Source organism: Biomphalaria glabrata, chromosome 5, assembly GCF_947242115.1.
Source record: "Biomphalaria glabrata chromosome 5, xgBioGlab47.1, whole genome shotgun sequence".
In the NCBI taxonomy this organism is placed as follows: Eukaryota; Metazoa; Mollusca; class Gastropoda; family Planorbidae; genus Biomphalaria; species Biomphalaria glabrata.
The window spans coordinates 43,091,745-43,114,600 of NC_074715.1; the positions used below are offsets into that span (position 1 = coordinate 43,091,745).

At 31.5% G+C, this 22,856-nt stretch overlaps 2 protein-coding genes across 2 annotated transcripts; one reads left to right on the plus strand and one right to left on the minus strand.

Moving 5' to 3' along the window:
* Nucleotides 1-6,706: 6,706 nt before the first annotated feature.
* On the minus strand, nucleotides 6,707-10,489 carry LOC106063573 (intraflagellar transport protein 25 homolog). Its single transcript, XM_013221975.2, has 4 exons — nucleotides 10,291-10,489; nucleotides 9,289-9,395; nucleotides 8,547-8,615; nucleotides 6,707-8,024 (listed from the first exon to the last, which is right to left on the minus strand). The coding sequence occupies exons 1-4, from the start codon at nucleotides 10,380-10,382 to the stop codon at nucleotides 7,876-7,878; spliced, it is 417 nt and encodes a 138-aa protein (XP_013077429.2). The 5' UTR covers nucleotides 10,383-10,489; the 3' UTR covers nucleotides 6,707-7,875.
* A 213-nt stretch (nucleotides 10,490-10,702) lies between these two features.
* LOC106063579 (palmitoyl-protein thioesterase 1-like) lies at nucleotides 10,703-22,804 on the plus strand. Its single transcript, XM_013221988.2, has 10 exons — nucleotides 10,703-10,860; nucleotides 15,580-15,692; nucleotides 16,310-16,437; nucleotides 16,791-16,861; nucleotides 16,958-17,045; nucleotides 18,662-18,676; nucleotides 18,798-18,888; nucleotides 18,980-19,078; nucleotides 20,718-20,789; nucleotides 21,001-22,804. The coding sequence occupies exons 1-10, from the start codon at nucleotides 10,746-10,748 to the stop codon at nucleotides 21,121-21,123; spliced, it is 915 nt and encodes a 304-aa protein (XP_013077442.2). The 5' UTR covers nucleotides 10,703-10,745; the 3' UTR covers nucleotides 21,124-22,804.
* The last annotated feature ends 52 nt before the right edge of the window (nucleotides 22,805-22,856 follow it).

The window sequence follows — 22,856 nt, forward strand, 5'->3', positions numbered from 1 at the left end:
TCTACCATATACATTAACATATACAGGTACTTGACAATCAAGTTCAAGGCTTTTAAAGCTGGCTCGGTCATATTGTTTGACACGACTCGCTGTCAAAATCATCTATAAATAAGGTACAAAAGTAATAAAATTACAAAGAAAAGCTAGATGATCGACGTCAAACAATGAACCTGCCTTTGTCTTGATTTCTGCTAAGGATAGTTTCTAATTGCGAAGAGTGAAACAGTGAAGAAATTTTGTTACGCTAACCGTAACAGCATCCTAGCGATACCATTTAAGGGACATAAAAATGAAAAAAAAAACAGTTTTAAAAAAAAATGGATAAAATATGTAAGCACAGTATATTGCATTTTTTAGTTATTTATTACTTAAAAATAAGTATTAAAAAACTTTAAGAAAACATCCATTACAGAGAATCGAACTCTGTACCTTTGATAAGAAAAGCCAAAGCTCTACGCAAGTCCCACAGGATAATTAAGGTCAACGAAATTCGAGGTTATTTATACATACTTTGAATTGAATTTCTTTCCAACAGATAAATCTACAATTTATTTTTAATCCCGTATTTGTGTAAATGTATTGTGAAATGTTGAACTTGATATGTTTGAGAACATTTCCCAGCGTCTAGACTTCCTCTAGAGCAAGCTCAGTCCAATCTCTTTTGTGGACATGTGGGGGAGGGAGGGAGTATCTTGGAGTTTATCTTGAGTGTCTTTGAGCGCTAAGGAAACACAAATCGAGTCAAATGTCCATAAAAAAATTCCTGATCTTCTTTGGGATTCAAACTCAATCCCACGTGATAGGTAGCCAAGAGATTTATGCCATACCACCACCACCAGAGATCGTGCTCAATACTTTCAAATTCAAGCCTGCAAGATTTCAACATTTATTTCATCATCATGTCATAAATTCACAATTGTATTAAATATAGTCTTATATTTATTAAATCACATCCACATAGTTCTGAGCTGTGCATGCGACTGTGTGCGCGCCTGGGATATCATTATTACATTGTTCAATAAATGAATACATAATCTCACACTAATAAACATACTATATAATAATGAATCAATTTATACTCATTACTTTTAATATATCAAATGATAACTAACATTTAAAAAAATATATAATACATTGTAATATTTTAAGCGCAGATAATACCCATACAAAACACTACATTAATAAAATAATAAACTAGTGCACGTAGAGTTCAAACAGGGACACGCTTCAGTGGGCTTTCACTTCGCCATTGTGGTACATTTAATAAACTAATGATTTCCGATCAGATAGTTCTTATTGTTTTAGCACAAAAAAATAGACTCATGAACCTCTTAGTTGCTTTCGAAATGAAATCACGACACATCCGACTCTACCGACTAACACTAAGAGAGGGGAAAGGGAGCAGCACAAGCGAGCTTTTTTTTTGTGGGGAAATTTGCTATTTTATATCTCCATATAAGTTTCAGCACGATTGTCAATCAACTAATTTAAAAATTGACATCATTAAAAGTTTAAACCTAAATTAAAGTACATTGAATTTCAATATTAAAGCATCAGGATCATAGCATTCCCTCCCAAGCTGTTGTTCTTTTGTTAGGTGATTTCATGTAATACACATTTACATTAAATTTGCTTGGTTTTAATATGAATGACATTAATAATGTATCGATCTTCAACTTCAAATGTTGTTTTTAAATTACATTTTCACTCTTAAGCACTACAGTTAAAACTTTTTTTTTAAGTTATATATGAAGTCTTTCCTAGTGCTATTAGAGCATGGAATGGGTTGCCTGAGCTAGCCAGAAAAGCCAGTGACTTAGCAGAATTTAAGCCATTGTTAATATGCATGACTAATATGCATGACGCGTAGGACGTAATCATCTTTTTTTTTTTTTGAAGTAACGTCTGTATTATATAAGATAAGATAAGAAGATAATGAATTTGTAAAAATGCAATATTAGGCTATTTAAACAGGGTTTCTACCGAAATCTGGAAAACATTGCAAGGGGTCTACAAGACAAAAAAAAAGTTTGGGAACCACTAATCTAGATCGATGTCATGGACCTCATTCTATTTAAAAGTACCGGTATTCAAGCTTGAAAACAGATCTTTGGAAACATTGCCTTCTGCTATTGTGGCTCGGCGTCGTCCTTTGATAAAGTTGCTCTGCGATGTCATTGATGTGTTCTGTTGGATGTTGTCTGTGAAATCATGTGACATTCTTCTTATGTCTGGGAGTGATTGTTTGGTAACCCTTTTTGGCAATGAGCTTTTCTTAGTATCATTGTTTGCCGATGAATGACCAATTAGATCGCTTCTTTTATTTTGAATTTCATTGTTCGTTGGTGAGCGTCCAATCAAATCTCTTCTATTACTTTCAATGCCGTGAATTTGACAAGGACTCATCACGTGACTCGCCAACAGCAAATTACTCGGAACACTGTGACGTCTTCTTTCTTTTGAACCAACTAATCCAAGATCACGTTTAGTTTTAAGCAGTTTATCCAATTGAGATTCCAACATCAGATGCTGTCTATGAAATTCTGACGTAACCATTTTTTTCTTTTTCTCAATCTTCTCTAGCGTCCTTTTACACTTGGCCTGGATTTGAACCTCCGAGCAATAAAACGGCGTTCTCTTGTTGTCCTCCTTCACCATCTGATATTTAATATCATCCATAAAAGTGTGTAAGGGCTCTTTTTCACACATTTTTTTAAGGTCACACAAAATGTTTCTTGAGGAATCTTTTTGGTCAAAAAAGCACTTGATCTAAACCTTTTTATTTTTGGTCACATAGATGTAGATATCTACTTCTTTTGTTCCTCAGGATTTATGTAGGCCTATTGACTTAGCGTTGACTGTTTTGTTATTAAAAGCTTAGTTCAGAAAATGTTGGAAAGAAATCTCTTTTATTTTTACTTCATGCTCTGCCTCCACGGAATTCTTGAATAAATTTGACTGCACTCTGTATTTCTATATGTTCATGTATTTCTATATGTTCATGTATTTCTGTATGTTCAAGTATTTCTGTTTGTTCATGTGAACATCTCTGAAAATAGAGAATAAATGTAGCCTATTACAACAAAAAATGTTTTTAAAAGGATTTTCTTGTAAAAAAAAAATGTTTGTACAATTATTTTTTTTTTTACATGTTTGGAATGTTCCTTCAGAGACAATTGACTTCACGCAAGACGACGGGGGATTGGAGAGGGCTGGGTTTGAACCCGTGACCATCGATAAGTCCGAATGACAGTCTAGCGCGCACGACCAGGCAGCCATTACTTTTCTTACATTATTAAACGCATACAAAACGATGCTCTATAAACTAAACTTCATTATCAAATATTTGAACGCTAAATTAAACTTCTACCACACCAACAACCGAAAAAGAAAACGTTAAGTCCTTTCATAACTGTAATACCTATACAGTGCAGTGGTGTAGCTAGGGTAGGGGGAGGAGGGGGAGAATTTGAAGATCCCACCGGGCCCCCACCCCCACTTGAGGGGGGCCCCCCAAATGAGTGTCAGAAATTTGTTTTTAAATAATTAAATATTATTAAATTCAATATTACGTTAGTGTCATGTAATCTTGCTTTTCACGTTGTTATATAGGCTAGTGACGCTGTTGTATGTCATTCACACAGAGTATTAGCTCTTGCCGTGCGGGGTTACTCTCAATTTCAAGGAGTAACTTCCATAGCGCTCCAAGAACTGCGGGATAATGGTCACATGACAAAATTGTTAACCTTGGACAACATAAACAGATGACCTATACATCATCTGCCCTAAAGATCGCAAGGTCTGAAAACTTTACTTTTGATAAGTTTGTTTTGAAACTAGATTAATTAGGCCTACCTTGAGATGTTCCAACCATTAAAGCAAGCATTTCAAGCACTGGTTTAGAAAAATATTGGGTTCAAATATGCTGCTGTCCCTTGAAAACTAGTTAAAATACCTTGCTTTAAAAACATTATATGTATGCCGCTATGAAAAGAAGTTCCGTTTTTCTTTGAACAAAAATAAATGAAATAAAATAAACACAGGCTAAAGAATCAACTCTCGCTTCACTGTCTGAGAGACACAAAATGGTTGATCAAAAGGTGTGAGCCTTGCTCTGTGGAAGTACCGGTGCTCTTATATTTACTGCTTTTCAATATCTTTTATCCGGTTACGTCTGTGCAGGATAAAAATAGATTGGAACAAAGTACACGTCATTGTCTTACCAAGTCCAATGTCGGTTAGGTCAAGAAGACTTTTGCCACCTAACGCAACTTTCTGACGAGATCCTGGTTGGTTTTTATTACGATTCTATTGAACTTGGTGAATAGTGGGTTCATATTGACAACTGCTGTTGAGGTCGTTAAAACAACTTCCTTTGGTTCAGACTTGACATGTCACTTGATATGACGCCCACGTTGTGTGGTAATTGAAGCTTTCTTTGTCGTGTACAAATACAACTCTGGGGAAAGGGATACTCAATAGATCTCACTCATATATCTAAAAGTGGTTGTTTAATTTGAGATCCATTGCAAACATGAATGGAACAATCTGCTTATGAAAAGAAACACAGGCTTAAATGTAGCTTTTTGCTTCTAAGCTGTAAGCTCTTAAGCGGTCTCTGCCAAGGAAAAGTAATGCAGCTGTTCTGTACTGCCATACAGTGTTATACTTGATTATGGCACCTTTGTGGTGAGCCTAATAGATTGACTGTCTGTCTGAGGTGAAGTAAATTGGGTAATTCAAAGCGGTTACCTAAAGAGGGTAGGGTGTGTGGGTGTATTCTGCTAAGGTGCAAGATTTAGTTTAAATGATGACTATTCTGTTGCTTATAATTAACACACAACATGCTTTTGTAACTTAACTCAGGGTTAGGACAGACAGAAGACAGACCTTTTTATGTTTACATTATTGTTTTTAGCAACTTTCACAATGAAAAAACGCCGCTTTTGGATTATTGTTGTTGTTTATATTTCAAAACTAATTCAAAATCGTCTAAATATTATAACGATCAATTTAAGTGCAACAATTACTTTCTTTTTTGTTTTTTTTGTATAGGGAAACCTTTTTTTTTATAAAGCTTATATCAACTCAGTCTGTCGGTCTGTCTGGTAAAAAGTTTGAACATTCTCCGGTCAAGTTGAAAATTTGCACAATTATTTATTAATTGTACCCGACAAAACATGAATCAATTTTTTTAAAAATAACCAATTAGTTAATTACTTATTGGGGATTAATTATTTTCTTTGGTATCGAAATAATGGGAATAAATGCTATGAGAGATGTAGATGTATATATATATATATATATATGGATTTAATCCCCTCATTACGTTTTGACACGTTTTTTTCTCCCACTTCCCATTCTTGGATCAATTTGAAATTTTGCCGATACACGAATCCATTCAAACATTAACCAGTTAGCAAATCAATTAGTACTAACTAACTAACTTTGTTTTATATTGCAGACAGGGAGCTAAACCCTGCCCTCTTCAGATAAATGGCAGTAATCAGCAGTTCTTTCCCTTAGAAAAGCTTTGTTTTTTTTTAAAAGTAATCTTTTTTCTTTTTCTTGTTTTTCATACTCGTACATCTTTTTAAAAAAAATTTGATTCTCATGATATTTTAGATCTTTCAAAGTTATCATACGTTTTTACTTTCTTTTCCGAAAGCGAAACATTTCATTTTAAATTAACTATGTAAGCATTTTTTTTTGTTTAAGTATCAGTACTACTGTTTAGAACTATTCATTATTAATAGAAACAATAACATGATAGACTACATACTAAGGGAGATCATTTTCCTGTACATTTTTGGTACTTTCTAAAAAAAAAAAAAAAGGTTATTAAAAATATTTGAATTACTAAATTAATTTTTTTAATGCATTTTCTATGTATACATGTCAATATTATTTAAAACAATGTTTGATGTTATACAAGTGGAGTGCAATATACAATAAAATAAAAACCATAGCAATAGGCCACAGTGGAAAAATTCCTCCTTAAGGCTTTAACTGCGAGATTGGCCATTTACAAAACCATCAATTAGATCAGTAATTATAATTTATAAAATAAAGACAATTTAAATATTATGTCATCAGTCGGACAAAGAGTACAATAGTATTGGCAATACTTTTGATTAGTTTCAATACATACATGTCTCTTATTTTTGTATTGGTGAAGACTGAGTTATGATTGCTGATAGTTTGTAGTTCTTAGCTTCTGATATCCATGCTGAAAATATTTAAACCAGCCCTTTAACCTGCTTGATTGGCCACTTCAGATTAAATTTTGAGCTTGTATGTTTCCACACAAACTGTCTTTGTAATGTTGTAAAATCTAATATAGCTAAATGAGTTATACCTATGTGCATATAATTCCTCTGAGGTACTCTTGATCAGGAGAATATGAATGCAATACAGACAGATGTTACATACGTTATAGTACACCCACAGGAGCCACACATGAGTTTGTGTAACACATAATTTATTTATTATCTTATTTTTTTCCTATTCTGTACATATAGGAAACAACTTGTGAAATTAAGTTATGCTTTATATGCATTTTATAAATTCTGGGTTTTATTTCAATTAGAAAACTTGAATATTTACATTATAAAAAAATGTACACCATGATCTTTGTTTTAACATTTTGTGCAGAGCAGGAACATTTTTATTAAGAAATACAAAGAAAAAAAAAGGGCTAATAATATTCTAATATTATCAATCTTGGTTTTTTATTGGCTAATGAATGAGAAAGAATTGTTACAACACATGTGATCAGCATTTTTGTAGAAGTTAAAAACAATAAACAAAATTATATCCCTAAGGATAATTGTATTCAGCTATTTTCAGAATTATTCCAGCAGTCAAAAGTAATGTAACACAAAGGAGAAATATTAAAGGTTTGAAATACAAAATCAGAATGCATTCTAGTAATCTGACTCAATAATTGTAATACATTAAATGTAATCACTGTTTAAAAAAAAAAAGAAAGCTGGTAGATCTAAAAGTAAGTAATATTTGTAGTTTTATATATGTATATATCTCCTTTTAAGTAAGCTCAAAAAATTCACAAGAAGCGTCTCCATTTTTTTCCACAAATGTAGGTGTCAAAAACTTCAATGTAAAAAAATGATGTACACAAAGGCTTACAATTTACACATAGACCAATGAGTTAGACTTCTCAATAAGTACATACATAACTTTTGAAGAAAAATTCACTTTTTTTTCATGCATTCGAAATTTATCAAAGATTTATCAAAGAAAAAAATACTTTAGGCCATCTTTCTTGTTCAGAAATTCAAATGCACCTGAGTTCAAGCAAACTTTTAGTGGATTTAAATCTACAATTCAAGATAACAAAGGGATATGCAAATATATAAAAATATATATATATATAATTGCTTTAATATAGCTCAACTTTTATGTTTTTGTCACATGGTTCAATCTCTTTTGTGGACCAATTGTGGAGGGAAGGGGTATTTGAGAGAAGGTTTTCCGTGCTGCCTATAGGCTCTCAGGGAACACAACTCTGCTTGAGTCAGGAGTCAACTCGAGCCCTCTTGAAAGGTAGCCAAGTGGTTTAAGCCTTAGGGTTAACACTTATGTATAAATCCATAGTAGGAACAATTAGAGTTTTAACATTAAGACTTGCAATAATAAAAAAAAAATAATATAGCTGTTTAGTTATAATTTTTAAAGTCATTTATGAATAGTAAAGAACATGATTAATTGCTAAAATGAAAACTTTGATTAAGGAACAATAGTGAGCTTTTTCATGATCACCTGATATAATTCAATTCAGACAGCCTAAATGGAAACAATAAATATAACAAATGTAAAGCTACCATACAAATTCATCAAAGTGATAACCTGATATCAATGCACTGCCTGACCACTGACAACAACTTTATGTATTGATATGAAATGATCATAGCCAGATTCAATGACCAGTCTGATACTCTGTGCTCTTTTTTCCTCTATCTGTATTTCTTCTTGTTGTAGTTGAGAGTCTATCTCTTCAAATACTGGGGAATTAAACAACAAAATTAAATGACATTATTAACTTTAATGCTGAAATAATTATACAGTTCGTGTTACGTGCTGCCAATTGTACAGCATTGGCTGATATTTATTGGACATTAAAGTTTTACATTATTTTGGAGACCTGAGATGTCAAGTTCTTTGAGTTGGTGGTGTGGTGTGTAGCAGTTTGCAGAGAGCCTGAATAGTGAGAATCATTGCAATATAAGGGTCGATTATAAGCCTCAACTGCATAGTGCAAAAGGTATTTTTTATTACTACAGTAGAAACGTAAGTTAAATATCTGCGTTTCATTAGCTTAAGCTATTTTGAAAAATAAAAAGCTTTATTGCTGCATGGGTGAAAGAATTTTGTGTTAAGTGTGTGCCTTTTGTATTTCTTGCTGATGAAGACCTGATATATATAGCTTCTACCAAAATAAAAAAGAAAGAAATTTGTCAGCTTAAATAAAAGCAGTCAAATGAAAAAGAAATATTAAAATGTGTTTGTCATGTAGAATTACTCACTTTTTTCTGCCAACATGTCAAATTTGTTAATGTCTGTACCTTCAGAACTCTCCAATCTAATTCTTTTTACTTGATTTAAAAAAAAACAATGTTAAGGCAAAATACTAAATAGTAAAAATTAATGTTTAATAAACATTTCTATAAATCAATCTTATTACAACAGTACATTACAATTTTTTCTTATTTCTACAGTACAAAACATTTTAGAAATTGTAGCTTCTAAATAGCTAGCTTAGTTACTACTGAATCTTACAAACCTACATAAATATATTTTTAATAGCCTGAGAATGTTGAAAACTTCATGTGTTTATTCTGAGCAGTTAAATACATAGAGTATAATCATGACAGCTGTTTACAGCAAAGTTTAATTTATCACACACACAAAAACTAAGATAAGAAAAGCAAAAAAAAAACTTAAACTGCTGGCAAACATGGCTGAAAACTGCTGGCAAACATGGCTGACATATGGACAGAAGTCTTAAGAAATGGATAAAGGGGGTTGGTTAATGATTTTGAATCATCTATAAAGCTAAGAGGATGGAAAACTTAAGTTGAAAGCTCACTGCAAAGATACACAAATATCAACTGGATGTTAGAATCTTCTTTGAAAGAGTAAATTATGAAATTAATTTTTAAAACTGTCTGAAACAAAATCAGATTCTGAAGTGTGTTTGCGGCCTAAGCTTTTCCAGAGGTACATAAAAGAAAGTCAAGCCCTACAGAGAGACTCAAATACACTCACCATTATAAGAACAAATGTGGACATTATTTATTTTCATGAGAGACTGAAATCTAATGACAACTTCCTGAGGGAACATTCCTGTTGTAGACCAAAATGTTTCTGCATTTCTAAATTTAAAAACAAAAAAAAACAACATTTAAACATTTAATTTTTCTTTTCTTACACTCTTTCTCTCTTCCCTCATCTCACCCTCACCCCCCCCCCCCACCACCACTTTGACTGAGTGGCATGCATCTCAGAGTCTGCTGTGTGATCTCAGTGGAACAAATCACTAGACTTCTCAAAGATTTGTATATAATGTGATTTAAGAATGAGACTGAATTTAATTTTAAATCACAAAGCTTAACCGCCTGAGGTCTCATGCTTTTGGGTCCCTATTCAGACTAGAAAGTTTAGTTTCAGCTCATTTATATATGCTGAGCTCCTAAGGCAACAGCAAAATATAAAAGTATCCCAAATACTCCCTCCTCCCACACATATCTGCAAACGTAATTGGATCAGAGTGCAACAAGCAATTATACTATAAGTAAGAGCATGTGAAAGATACTAAATAATAATATTTATATAGGCCCAAATTATGCAACAATTAATGTTATTCCATTTTATTTTAAGAATATTGATGTTTCCTGCTTACTAGAGACATAAATACGCCAGCTAAAAGTGGAAATTACCAAATTGCTTTTGTTTATAGCTATAGGCATCCCCTCCTTTAGCCGGATCTCTGGTAACCATAAGACAGTAATCATAACTAAGTAATGACTTCTAATGACTGAAGTGAGACTAAGTCTTACAAATACGAGTTTATATATTTTTTAATTAGGAATAATATTTTTGATATTATCTTATGAACATGATCGTGATTATTTTTTTTTAAATTAATTTAAATTCACATGATGATGAGTGACAGGACAGTGTCAGTGACACTCAGTTGACTCAGACTCAAGCAAGTGACAGATTAGAGAATTAGACTGATTAGTGATTTACTTAGTCGTCATTACTGACCCATCTATCATATGTTCTGGAGGGTGTTTTTCATCACTAGAGGTAGCCAGAGCAATATGTGCATCAGCTGAAGCCAAAGCAACGTCAAACATTGTGTGAATTAGGATCTAGACTAGAATCTAAATTTATTCTAGCTACTCTATTTTCACGTTTTCTGCAGATTGTTTACAGTTGGTCAGCAACGACGGTATTTTATTGTGCGCATGCCTTGGCTATGGGGATTTATTAAATCTGTTTTATTTTATTAAGTTTTAATTTCATTTATTTTTAAATGGTTTTCTAAAATAAATTAATTACCCATTTCATTTTATTGTTATAAATATGTATACATTTAAATATATTTGTAGCGAAAATAACAGTTTATAATACACAATCTGTCAATAATTTGTTATCAATAATTAATGGTCTCATGACCTACATATTCCAAGTAAGATCATGTGACTACAATATACAAAATGGTAGCCACCACAACAATGGAGTTTTTTCTTTCACTAGTAGGGATTCTTGTCTCTTTTTCACCTAAATCTACTTATGCTGATCCATTTCCCGTAGTTCTTTGGCATGGCATGGGTAAGTAAATTTTGCAACTCTAGGTTATCATTAATCTAATCAAGGTGATCAATATATATTTAGTTATTTACTTATTGTTATAATGTTCCTTCACTTCTTCAGAATGGAAGTACTGTACATTATATTAAGTGATTAACATTGGCATTGGTCTGATTCAGTGATTGGTCTTTGGAAGATTTTCAAGATTCAAAAGATTGTTAGAGTTACAGTTAAATCCTATCCCAAACCTCCTGCAGGATGACACTCTGTCGACATTCCAGAGCGCATACCATTCTAACAGCAGGCAGCAATCCTAGATCTACAATTTCTAGATTTTCATTGTACTACTGTGAATATTTATATTAATATTATTATACATGTAACTTTAAATTTAAAGTAATACTAATACTATTACTAATATTGCTCGGCTGCTGCAGTAACTAATTAAAAGGTAAACTTGAATCTTAGATCTAGATCAGTGGTCTTCAACGGGGGCGATATCGCCCCCTAGGGGGCGTTTTCGAGATTTTGGGGGGCGCTGAGAGCCAAAGGGGCGGTAGGGGGGCGCTGGGCACAAAATGGGGCGGTAAGGGGGCGCTGGGCATAAAGGCGGAAAGAAGAAACTAAAGGTGCTCTGAAACAAAACAAATATTAAAATTCTTCAACATTAAACTAAATATAGATAAATTATAGTTAACTTGCTTCTAATTTAAAAATAGGAACAGCGTTAGAAATTGAGTTCGGGAATCCCATTTTCTATTTTTAAAATTCTTACTGTTTTGCTATGATTAAAGAGTATTTATTGGACCATCTCGCGCATATAAACGTTTAAGATTTGATAAACAAAGTAGTAATACGCCTTTTAGATTATTGTTTATTTTATCTACATATGTTAATATATTAATATGTAAATGTTAATTGCAAAAAAACATTACAGGTAACATTTAATAGAATAGTTTAACTTTTTAAAAACAAAAAACATTGATAAAATGTTACGAAAACTCACTGGTATGTCATGTAATATTTCCTTGAGATTTAGGGAATTGCAACTAGAAAAAAAGTAAGTTCTACTTTGATGGCATTTTCCGATGAGGTTATGAAACCAAGTCGGCTTCACGAACATATTGCGATATCCAAAAATAATTTAAGAATACTCATGAACAATTATAAAAATCTACAATTAAAACAATATTAAAACAAAAAAACAGCAAAGCAGGATATGTTTTAATGGCTTCTTAAAAAAATGCAAAACTTTTTTAAAATTCTTATAATATTGTTGAAAAATTGATTAAAACTAAATTTATTTTAAAACATGTGTAACACTAAAACACTTTTTTTCTGTTAGAGATGAAATATTATTTCAAAATTGTCTCGTTATGTAGCTTATGGGGACTTATAGGAAACAATCAGTGGTTGGACGCTACAAAGACTTCATAGGTAATATAGAATAAAGAACAAATCTATTCACTATTCACATTGTGAGTTATGATACACAAGAAAAGTTTAGCCCACAATTTCATTTCTATTTGAATCTAATTATAAAACTGTAAATAAAATACAAACCCATGCCGAAAATAAGCGCATCTTTCAACAGTTTTATGAAACAAATGATGAAAAAGGTGATAGACTTGTTGTAAACTGAAGTTCGCTGGATTTCGAAAGGGGTTTGTTAATTGTCCTGGCTCGTTTTTTAAGCTCTTAAATATTATTTTTTTTTTTGAGAAACAGGAAGATTCAACGTTTAGCGATGACTTAAAGCAGGCTAAAAAAAAAAAATTGTTTTACATGGTAGGCATCTAACACAAATGAATGAAACGAACTTCCGACTGCTAGGAAAGAGATTGACTTTTATTGATAATCTCATTTTCTCTTTTATCGAGATATTAAATTTATTTTAAAGAGTTTTACAATCTCACATAACTTGTTTGTTGACAAATGAATTACTGCCAAAGGACACCGATATCTATGCAATTCACATAACAATGCTCTATGAAGAAATTAAGATTCGCTTCTAAAATTTAAAAAAATATATATAAATGACAATTGTTAAACATCTGTTACTGACGTTCAAACTGAGTTGCATGAATAAATAAATTTACAAAATCATGTCTTCAGTAAAAAAGAATGTAAACATAGGAGGCACACAGTGGCGTAGCTAGGGTGGGGGGGGGGGGGAGGGGGGAAATTTGAAAATCTCCCAAATTATTGCTTTTTTAATTAATTAAATTAAATATTACGCAAAATGCACCAGCCTTCAAAGATGTCAAGCCCCCTGGCCCCCAAACGATGGAAATTCCTAGCTACGCCCCTAGAGGCACAACAGAGATGTAGCTGCATTTTAATGTTTCAGTAAAATTCCAAACTTTGGTCGAAAATGGAATTATAAAAAACAAGGTTACCATTAGCTTAATTTCATTTTGTAGTGAATTCAGCAATAATAATATTTATATTAAAAATAAAAAATAAATTAACAACTAAACCTAAAAACAATAGGCCCTAATATTCAAAACTTCAAACGGAGACTATTCTTAGGATTTGAAAGAAAGTCTTTACAATTAATTTTTGTGTGTAATCACTGCAAATTATTTGACATAATTTTTGCATAATGATAATATTGGCTGTTTTTTGCCTTTAATTCCGAAGATTACGGCTGAGTCCAGTGTTTCACATAACTACGGAAACCCAACTGCGACCTACATATTTTTCCCGAATTTTATGCAGACAAAGCCGTTGTATGCTGGCTTTTCTTTGAGTATCAAATGTTTGTCCCGCAGTTTTTGTAAGAGCTCTCGAACTGTTTCTCTCAGAGGCTATCTGCTGCCAGAGGATGCTGCCAGGTACTTTCCTCTATGCCAGTGAGAGCGAAATGGCGCCTGAATAAATCTTTATAGCGCTCACGGGGGAGAGGGGCTCCTCAAAGCTCGTCAGTCATAGGCCAAGTAGTTCACAACAATCGCCTTTGGCATGCGGTCGTCTCCCAAGCGGGATAAATGTTATTGACAGCATAAAAATTAATAGATATTTTGTTCAAATTTTCCTTCTCACGCTTCTTTATAACTGTTTTTCTTAGAGGGGGGCGCTGGCGGATTTTTTAAATTCGAAAAGGGGGCGGTAGGCCAAAAAAGGTTGAAGACCACTGATCTAGATTAATCAAGATTCTAATTCTAGTAAAAGTACATCAGACCTAGAAGATATATATTTATATAGATCTAGTACTAAACAATGAACTATAGATTTACATATTCATATTCATCTATAGATTAACATGCATGACTAAATTGACCTAGGCCAGGGACACGCCCAGGATGTAGGCCTAATCATCTTTATTTAAGTAACTCTTTCTTTTTATAAGATAATATAAGGCTTTGAAATGCCAACATTAGATTATCATTACATTTTTTATAATCTGATTATGTTTCATTAGAGAAAATGGTTAATTAACAATCAAAATAAATGCATGATTAGATCAGAGCATGAACAATGGATTCAGAAACCCAGCCAACACTGTCTTTGCCACCTACTTTATATAGCAACACAGGAATGAGATCAACATTTCACACAATCATCTAGAGTCTGCCCCCCTTTTATCCAAAAATATTTTTAAAAAATGAATTGGTAGTGTACAAGTAGTGTACTAAGTAATACAAAAGGATTTATGTGTGAGTGTTTTTGTTAAATATGAGGACTTGCAAGGGTCTCCTACATGTTCAGTAAAACTTTTTTTTTTGTTTTCTGTTGTTGTAGTGTTGTAGATAAAATATTGAATGTTATTTTCAGAAAAGCTTAGTTTAAAGAACTATTAGTTCAGTTGTCATTTGTTTAATTTATTATATATCACATTATATTTTTATATATAGACATGAAATAGTTCAAATTAGATATAGACTAACAACTACAGTGATAACAAATAATATCAACTGTAGACCTTATTTTGATTACTTCAATACTGACATTTGAATGAACTTTGACCTATTTTTTTTTTAAAGATGATAAAAATGATCAAATGATAATGGACCTTATCCAAAAGCTGGTAATTAGGATGACCTTGTTTGCTTTCATCTACTGTTTTATTCTTTAAACGTCATTTGTTTAAAAAGAAAAATATATTAAAAAATGTATAATAGATCCATACACTTATTCATATTCATCTGTTTTTCTTCCTTTTAAAAGTATATTTTCATATAATAATTCTTAAACGTTATTTATCTTTTAACAAAATTTTCGTATGGAATAAGATCAATTCTTTTTTTTAACAGGAAATAATTATGATAATTAATAGAATCCTAAATGCTGCTGGCAAAATCATTGGCAAAAAACAAACCCCATTTGGGCAGTTGTTTGAGACAAACATCTATAAAAAAGCTAACAAGATCCTCGAAATAAAGAATCACCCTTTGTGTCAGGATTTTGTGATACCATCACAAAAGAGATACAAGACACTGATAGCAAAGACAAACAGACACAAACACTCTTTTGTTCCCCTAGCAATCAAATCATTAAATAAGAACAATCTGGTATAAACTTTGTCACATGTAAATTATGAGTGAGTCTGGTGTGAATGTACACTTTGGTTTCTTATAGTTATAATGTTTTTTGTTTGGTGTAATGCACAAATTGTAAGACAAATTTCCTTACGGATAATAAAGATTATTATTATTATTATTATTATTATATTATTATTAATTGTTCTAACTACAAAAATTAAAGCAATAAATCCTCTCATTTTGTTCTTTTCACTAGGTGACAGTTGCTGTAATCCCTTAAGCATGGGCTCTATCAAGAAACTCATTGAAAACCAAGTGGGGGGTGGTGTGTATGTGAAGTCACTGGAAATAGGAAATAATATTGTGGAGGTGAGTGAAGTTAGTCTAACTGGCTTGACAATAACAGAGCAGAATACATGAAAAGCAAGGAATCAATCACCCTGTATAAATTTTACGAAAGCCTAAGATGTCTAGCCTCTTTTATCTTCTTTTTTTGAAGGAACATCTGTAATTTACAAGATTATTGTATCTAGATAATCCAGAAATATTTTTTAAATGTACTTAGCTTACTTAAATGTATGTGCTATTTCTATTTGTTACATTCAAAACGAAATATTTTTAAATGCTTGTTATTATCTGGCATGAATATTAAGTTTAAAAAAAGATGTTTCAATATTTTATTTAGGAAAATAATAAATATCTGAAAGTATCTCAAAAATAGATAAACTCATTAATTCTCTGTCCTAGTGTGTGTGATCATACCATAATAACTAGTAACCATAATTAGTGTCTCAGATTTAAACCAAAAACAAACCCTAAACCTTAAAACTTCTTTTTTTTTTTTCAACATTAGAGACCAAAACACTGCAAATAGTGCCTGTGTATTGTATTCTCCTAATAGAAAGTACTGATAATGATATGATGAATCTCAATACTTAATTTAAATAAAAAAAAAAAAGTTAATGAATCATTGTGCTTCTAAATAGGACACAGAGAATGGGTTCTTAATGAATGTCAATAGGCAGATAGAAATTGTTTGTGACCAACTACAAAAAGATCCCAAGCTACAGCAAGGATACAATGCTCTTGGCTTTTCCCAGGGAGGACAGTTTTTGTAAGTTATGATAATTTGTAACATTTTACAACTATTAGCATTCATCTAGGACATAAACTTTCAGTTTCTTTATTTATAATAAGTAGACAAAATAAGTAAAAGTTCTGATACAAATTATGCATTTTTTTTTTAAGTTTTAATAGTTTTAGGACAATCTACATTTACATATGAACTAGCTTTATCTTAATTCTTTTGTGTCTAAGACAATGCTTTATTATATTTACCTTAAGGCAATAGATTTACAAATGAATAAGAGGGCTTTGTTTTATCGTTGTGTATTTAAAAAAAATGTAGAACTTATTTTTGCTGAAAAAAACGATCTATACAATTAAAAGAATAATATTTGTTTTTAGACGTGCTATTGCTCAAAGATGTCCCTTGCCACCAATGCTCAATTTAGTTTCTTTTGGTGGGCAACATCAAGGTAAAAAAAATATATATATTACTCTAGCAAGCTTAATACTTTGGTTGTCAGCTGTTTATTTGTTCTTACAGTTTATTTATATGATCTCATTTCAAGGTGTCTATGGTTTCCCGAGGTGTCCAGGAGAAAACCAGACTATTTGTGACTATGTTCGCAAACTTCTCAATGTTGGTGCTTATGTTTCGTAAGTTGTTATTGTAAATTTTATTTATTTTATATTTATTGTACCAAATATTGATGTCTTAAACGATGATGACCTCTTTTGTCATTTTGGGTTCTGAGGGCTTTGTACTGGGGTTTTGTGCCTCCTCATGTGGCTGGTAAGACCTATATGAGCTCAGAATGTTCAGGGGCACACACTGCAGGTTATTCCAGCTGGAGCTAGTGTCATTGGCCTTGCTTTTCTTCTCTGAAGCTTTTCTTCTGCCAACGCAGGTCTCTTGTACTCTGCAATTTTCACACCAGTTTTCACAGCTTGAGGCCATGATGCTCTACCATGTGCTTCCATCTCCCACATGGCAGGTTCAGCTGAAAGTTTTCAGGAACACTATGAGGATGTCCTTGAAGTGTTTTCTTTGTCCACCTTGTAAGCTCTTCCCTTTGTTAAATTGACCATAAAGTAGTCATTAAGGGGTTTAGGAGGGCTGTTCTCACCTCCATAGCATAAGAACAGAGCAAGGAAAGGTGCCCCAAATTATGCCTGCTCTAAACTACCCTAGCCAGCCTACCCCAGCTGGCTGATGGTAACGCTATGCAGGCAGTCAAAACTCTTAGAAAAAGATGAAGATAGTTCTTCTTACCTTAGGTGCATGGAATATGCCCTCTCTGCGATAATGACACTTTGAAAGACCACTAGTAGCCAGAAGCTACAACAATACATCATAGATATAGCATCACTGAGTGAGACTCAGTTTGCAGATGAAGGCAATCTCTGTGAAAGAAGATCTGGATATACTTTCTTCTGGAGTGATAGAAGCAGTGAAATATGAGGCAAAGCTTGAGTTGGTTTAAAAAAAAACAAAACATAATAATAATGCTTGTCTTCGAGTTTGAAGATTAATGAGGAATACAGTATTTTCCGTGGCTACGCAGTCCCAGCTGTTTTAAAGAAACATCATTAGTAACTAAACTAGCCTTATCACTACAAAACTTAGCATTTGAATACAACCAAAGAGACATCCAAGGAAATTTAAACCTTCAAAAAATCTAAACACGTCCAGACTAGCAAAAGGAAAGACTGAAAGGTTGCTCACAGATGCAATAGAGAACTGTCTCAAGTCCTCCCCCTTAGTTGATTCCAATGTAGACAAAAGCTGGGAATATTTCAAAGAAGCCGTCCATAGCACAGCACTAAATATACTCAGACTTATGGAAAGAAAGCATCAGGACTAGTTTGATCTACTTAGATCAGAGAACTTTTGGATCAAAAGCACAAGCTCCATAATCCAAACTCCCAGTCCATTGAGATGCATTTACAAACATCTGTAAAAATGAACCAAAACAATTAAGCCAAATGTAAGATATCTGGCTCAAACGTTTATCTAATACAATATTTTTTAAAGTAACACTATTTATTTTAAGGGAATAAATAAAAGGCTATAATTTATAAATATATTATTATATCATAGTTTATGAAGATTATTGTTACCTTATTGTGTAGATCATAAAAAATTTTGCAAAACAAATATGCTGAACAATTTATGAAACAAACTCAATCTCAGCAAAGATAAATTTTGTGTATATCCTTTGTTTTTTTTTCTTCAGCTGAATACTAAATCATTTTTAACTTTCTTTTTCCAGATGGATACAGAATTTGTAAGTATTAAAATAAGACTAAACATAAACTTTGATTAGTTATATACTTTTTTTTTTAAGTCATTTCGAAAGCAAAGAAAAAACAACAAAACATTTCTTTATTTCTCCTCAAAACTAACAGCCTTGTCCAAGCAGAATATTGGCATGATCCATTGAATGAAGAAGAATACAAAAATAAAAGTGTGTTTCTTGCCGACATCAACCAGGAGAGGGTAACCCCATAATTTTGTTACTTACTCTGAATTTGTTTCGTTTATACTTTTTCAAATTATCTTTTACATCACTTTTATTTCTTTTAATCAGAAATTTAATTCTACATACAAAGATAATCTTTTAAAACTGAAGAATTTGGTTTTAGTGATGTTCAGTGAAGACACAATGGTTGATCCTAAAGAAAGTGAGGTGAGTTTTTTTTTTCTTTTATTTCCTTTTTGTTCTCAAAATTGTAAACAAACATTAGACAATACATTTGCAAATTAAAACAATTAATGTCCGGCTTATCAACATAAGAAAAAGTGGTTTGAAGGTTTCTACTTTTTTCCAACAGGTTTTCAGTAATTTTATGTCTTTCTTTCTGTTCATCTCTTGCTTTTGTAACATGCTTGATTTTTCTGTCACTCAACTTGAAGTCCTGCTGAGAAGCATCTTTCATCTTCTAGTAATGTACAAATTGTAAATGTCAATGGTTTTTCCTATTAAATAAGGTCATCTGTATATGAGAGATAATGTAGTGGATGACTGTATGTATTCTGCGACAGCATGTAGTTTGTGAACCTTTTTTTGTTTCTCTCCTGAAATAGTTTGTGTTTATTTTTCTTCTAGTCTTAGATTGAAAATCAAAAGAGATAACATTTTTCTAAATCATATTTTTAGCTTAAAATTAATTATTTTTTTTGTAGAAAGTTTTTTTTTTTTTCTTAGTAACTATAGCCATGACTTAATCAAATCCCAATTTTCTTTTTACCTTATTAGTCTGCTTTCACATTTATTTTGGATTAATCATTTAATCATAATCAATGGCCATAGAAAAAAAACAAAATAAAGTTGGTTGCTTTGAAAAGTTTCTATGCATGATATTAGAATTATTTGAATCAAGAAGCTAATATATTTTGAATTAATTTGCAATTGCTTTTAATAATGAACACCCTAGTGGCTTAGTGCTGTTTTCAGATGAATAGAAAACTATTTGAGATGTGTGGTTGCCTAAAAAGGACTAGGTTCAAATCAGATGTGTTTGCTAAAAAAACAAAGATACCCCAACCTCTCACATCTCCAAATGTGAATGGAACCAGTGTATACTGTGCATGAAAGTTGCTCTATACAAAATCAATTTAAATTTTTACAAATCTTATCTTTATAAAATACAGAAATTACTTCTAAAAAGAAGATTATGTCCTATGCTTCATGCATCTAGTCATGCATTTTAACCAATGTCTTAAATTCTATCAAATCATTGGTTTTCCTGGCTGGCTCAGGCAACCCATTCCATGCTCTAATAGAATTAGGGAAAAGGAGCATTTGTACATATTTGTCCTAGCATATGGAACGAGGAATGTGTCTTTTATATTTGTGTCTTTCTAAGTATTTTATTAGGTTTTGTATTTGGAGATTATGGTTCAGTGTTTTATGTAAATCTGGTGTATAAGTACATTTCTAAGCAATTCATAACTTTAAAAATATTAGATCTCTTTGGGTATATGCTACTGATAGTAAGTAATATTAGACCTTACAGAGTATTTTTTTTTTACCACCTTACATTTCTAGAATATTTGTTATTACTTCTTTATATGATAAAAAAACATTCTTTAAAATATTGCTGTAATTAAATTTTATGAAAACAATGGCCATAATGAAAAATACATTTTTTTTTAAATGTATGTCTTCTGTATGGACCATTTTATGTAAACTCTCTTGCTTTTTTTATGCCTTATGAAGAACTTAAGTGGCACATTAATTCTTGTTAGTATTCAAATGAGGAGTAGTACATTATATCTGGTAACAATTGACCTTTTAACCTTTTCAAATTATTTTTACCTTACAGTGGTTTGGTTTTTATATTGAGGGTCAGAGCAAAGCAGTTTACAATATGACACAAAGTAAACTTTATCAGCAAGTGAGTGCAGACTTTTAACTTCTGTTTTAAAAATTACAATATAAGTTTGTGTTTCTCAATATATCTATCTTTCTTTTGTATTTATACAAAGGAATGAATATTTGAAATTTCTGTGATATGGTAATATATTTTGGCATATTTATATATATTAAAATAGATATATAGATTTAGAGAGATTTTAAAAGAAATATTTTTGCTTTTCATTTACTAGGATTTACTAGGTCTTAAGGAACTGAATGAAAGTGGCCGTCTAACTTTATTGTCAAGTCCAACTGATCATCTTCAATTCACTGATGCTTGGTTTGAGCAAAATATTTTAAGATTTTTGAAGTAGAGCATCATTCCATGCTTCAAAGTTTTACATTTTAAGTTTCTTCATAAAAAAGTTTATACAAAGTTTATAAAGCCTTTAATTTCTTTTTAATGTAAATTTTTTTGTATCACAACCTTGTCCTTCTGGATTTTTGTACTAATCTTCATACATATTCTGAAAGTTAATTGATTCAGCCATAGAAATGAAAAGACAGCAGCAAAAAAAAAAAATTTATATTTCGAATGTGAACTGAAACTATATCAGTTCATGGAATGTTAAATACGTGCAAATTTATGTCGTAGAAAAAGAAAGCTAAGTGATAGCGGATATTATCAACTGCATATTAATTATACTGTGTAGTTTTTATGACATGAAAAATTGATGAGTATTATTTCTTTATTTTTACTTTCAATGGAAACTTTCTATATATTTTTATAGAATTTGTGCATTATCACTGCCTGGTATGGCAATCTGAGCATTAAAAATAAAATAAAACTTCATAGAATCCTAAATGCTGCTGGTAAAGTCATTGGCAAAAAACAAACCCCATTTGGGCATCTGTTTGAGACAAAGATTCATAAAAGAGCTAAAAAGATTCTAGTAATAATAATCACCCTTTGGGTCAGTATTTTTTTATTTTACCGTCACAAAAGAGATACAAGAAACCGATATCACAAAGACAAACAGACACACTCTTTTGTTCCCCTGGCAATCAAAGTATTAAATAAAAACAATCTGATATAAATTTTTCACATGTAAATTATGAGTGAGTCTGGTGTGAATGTACATTTTGTTTTTTTATAGTTATAATGTTTTGTCTGGTGTAATGCACAAATTGTAAGACAAATTTACTTACAGACAATAAAGATTATTATTATTGTGAAAATTTTTTTTTTTTTTTCTAATTTAAAAGGATTTTATTATTTATAATCTCTTGTATATTTTCCTGTGCATCAAAAAGGGTACAGTTTTGTAAACTATTGGCTACATCTGTTACTAGTACCTCTACTATTGCTACTAGTTTCAACTATGTCCCAAGAAACTCACAAAGTATTCTCATTCATTGTCATCTGGATAGTATTTGTTAGCCAAAGATTTATAGTTGCTGGCAGCAATCATTTTAAAAACATTTTTGACAAAGGTAAAGTATCAACAAACTTGTGTAATTAACTAAACCTACTTGTTAAATATAAGTAGTTGTTTTTTTTATGTAATATTAGTTTTGTTTAAATGAAAATAGATAATTTTTAGCTATCAAATTTTATATTTCATAAAAGATGTTTTCCCTTTAATTTGTTTGTCTCTCACAGATGTTATATTGCCTCTCAGCTGTTAAACATTTGCTTTAGCTGTCTGTCCTTCTGTCACATTCAGAATTCAAAAATGAAAAGCATTATTCCAATTTAATTTTACAATTGACTTAAAACGACTTGAAATGTATGCAATAGCTTCTTAAGTTCTTTCAAAAACATCCCCTTGAAGTCTGTTTGTGATACAATGGTCTTCTGTGTTGGTTACTTTATAGCCACTGTTGTGAATGCAATGTAGGGTGAGTTTGTGACTTATTTGTAAGCACTCTTTGTGCTAGCTGGCTGTGTGAAACATAACTCTTCATCAATTTTGTATTCTTTGCTTTATGTTTTCACTTTTAAAATGTTTCTATAATGTTGACTTTAAATTAAATGTGATATCTTTTATTAGACATTGATGTTGAAATTTTTGTTCTTATTCGTGGACAATAGTATACAAGAAGC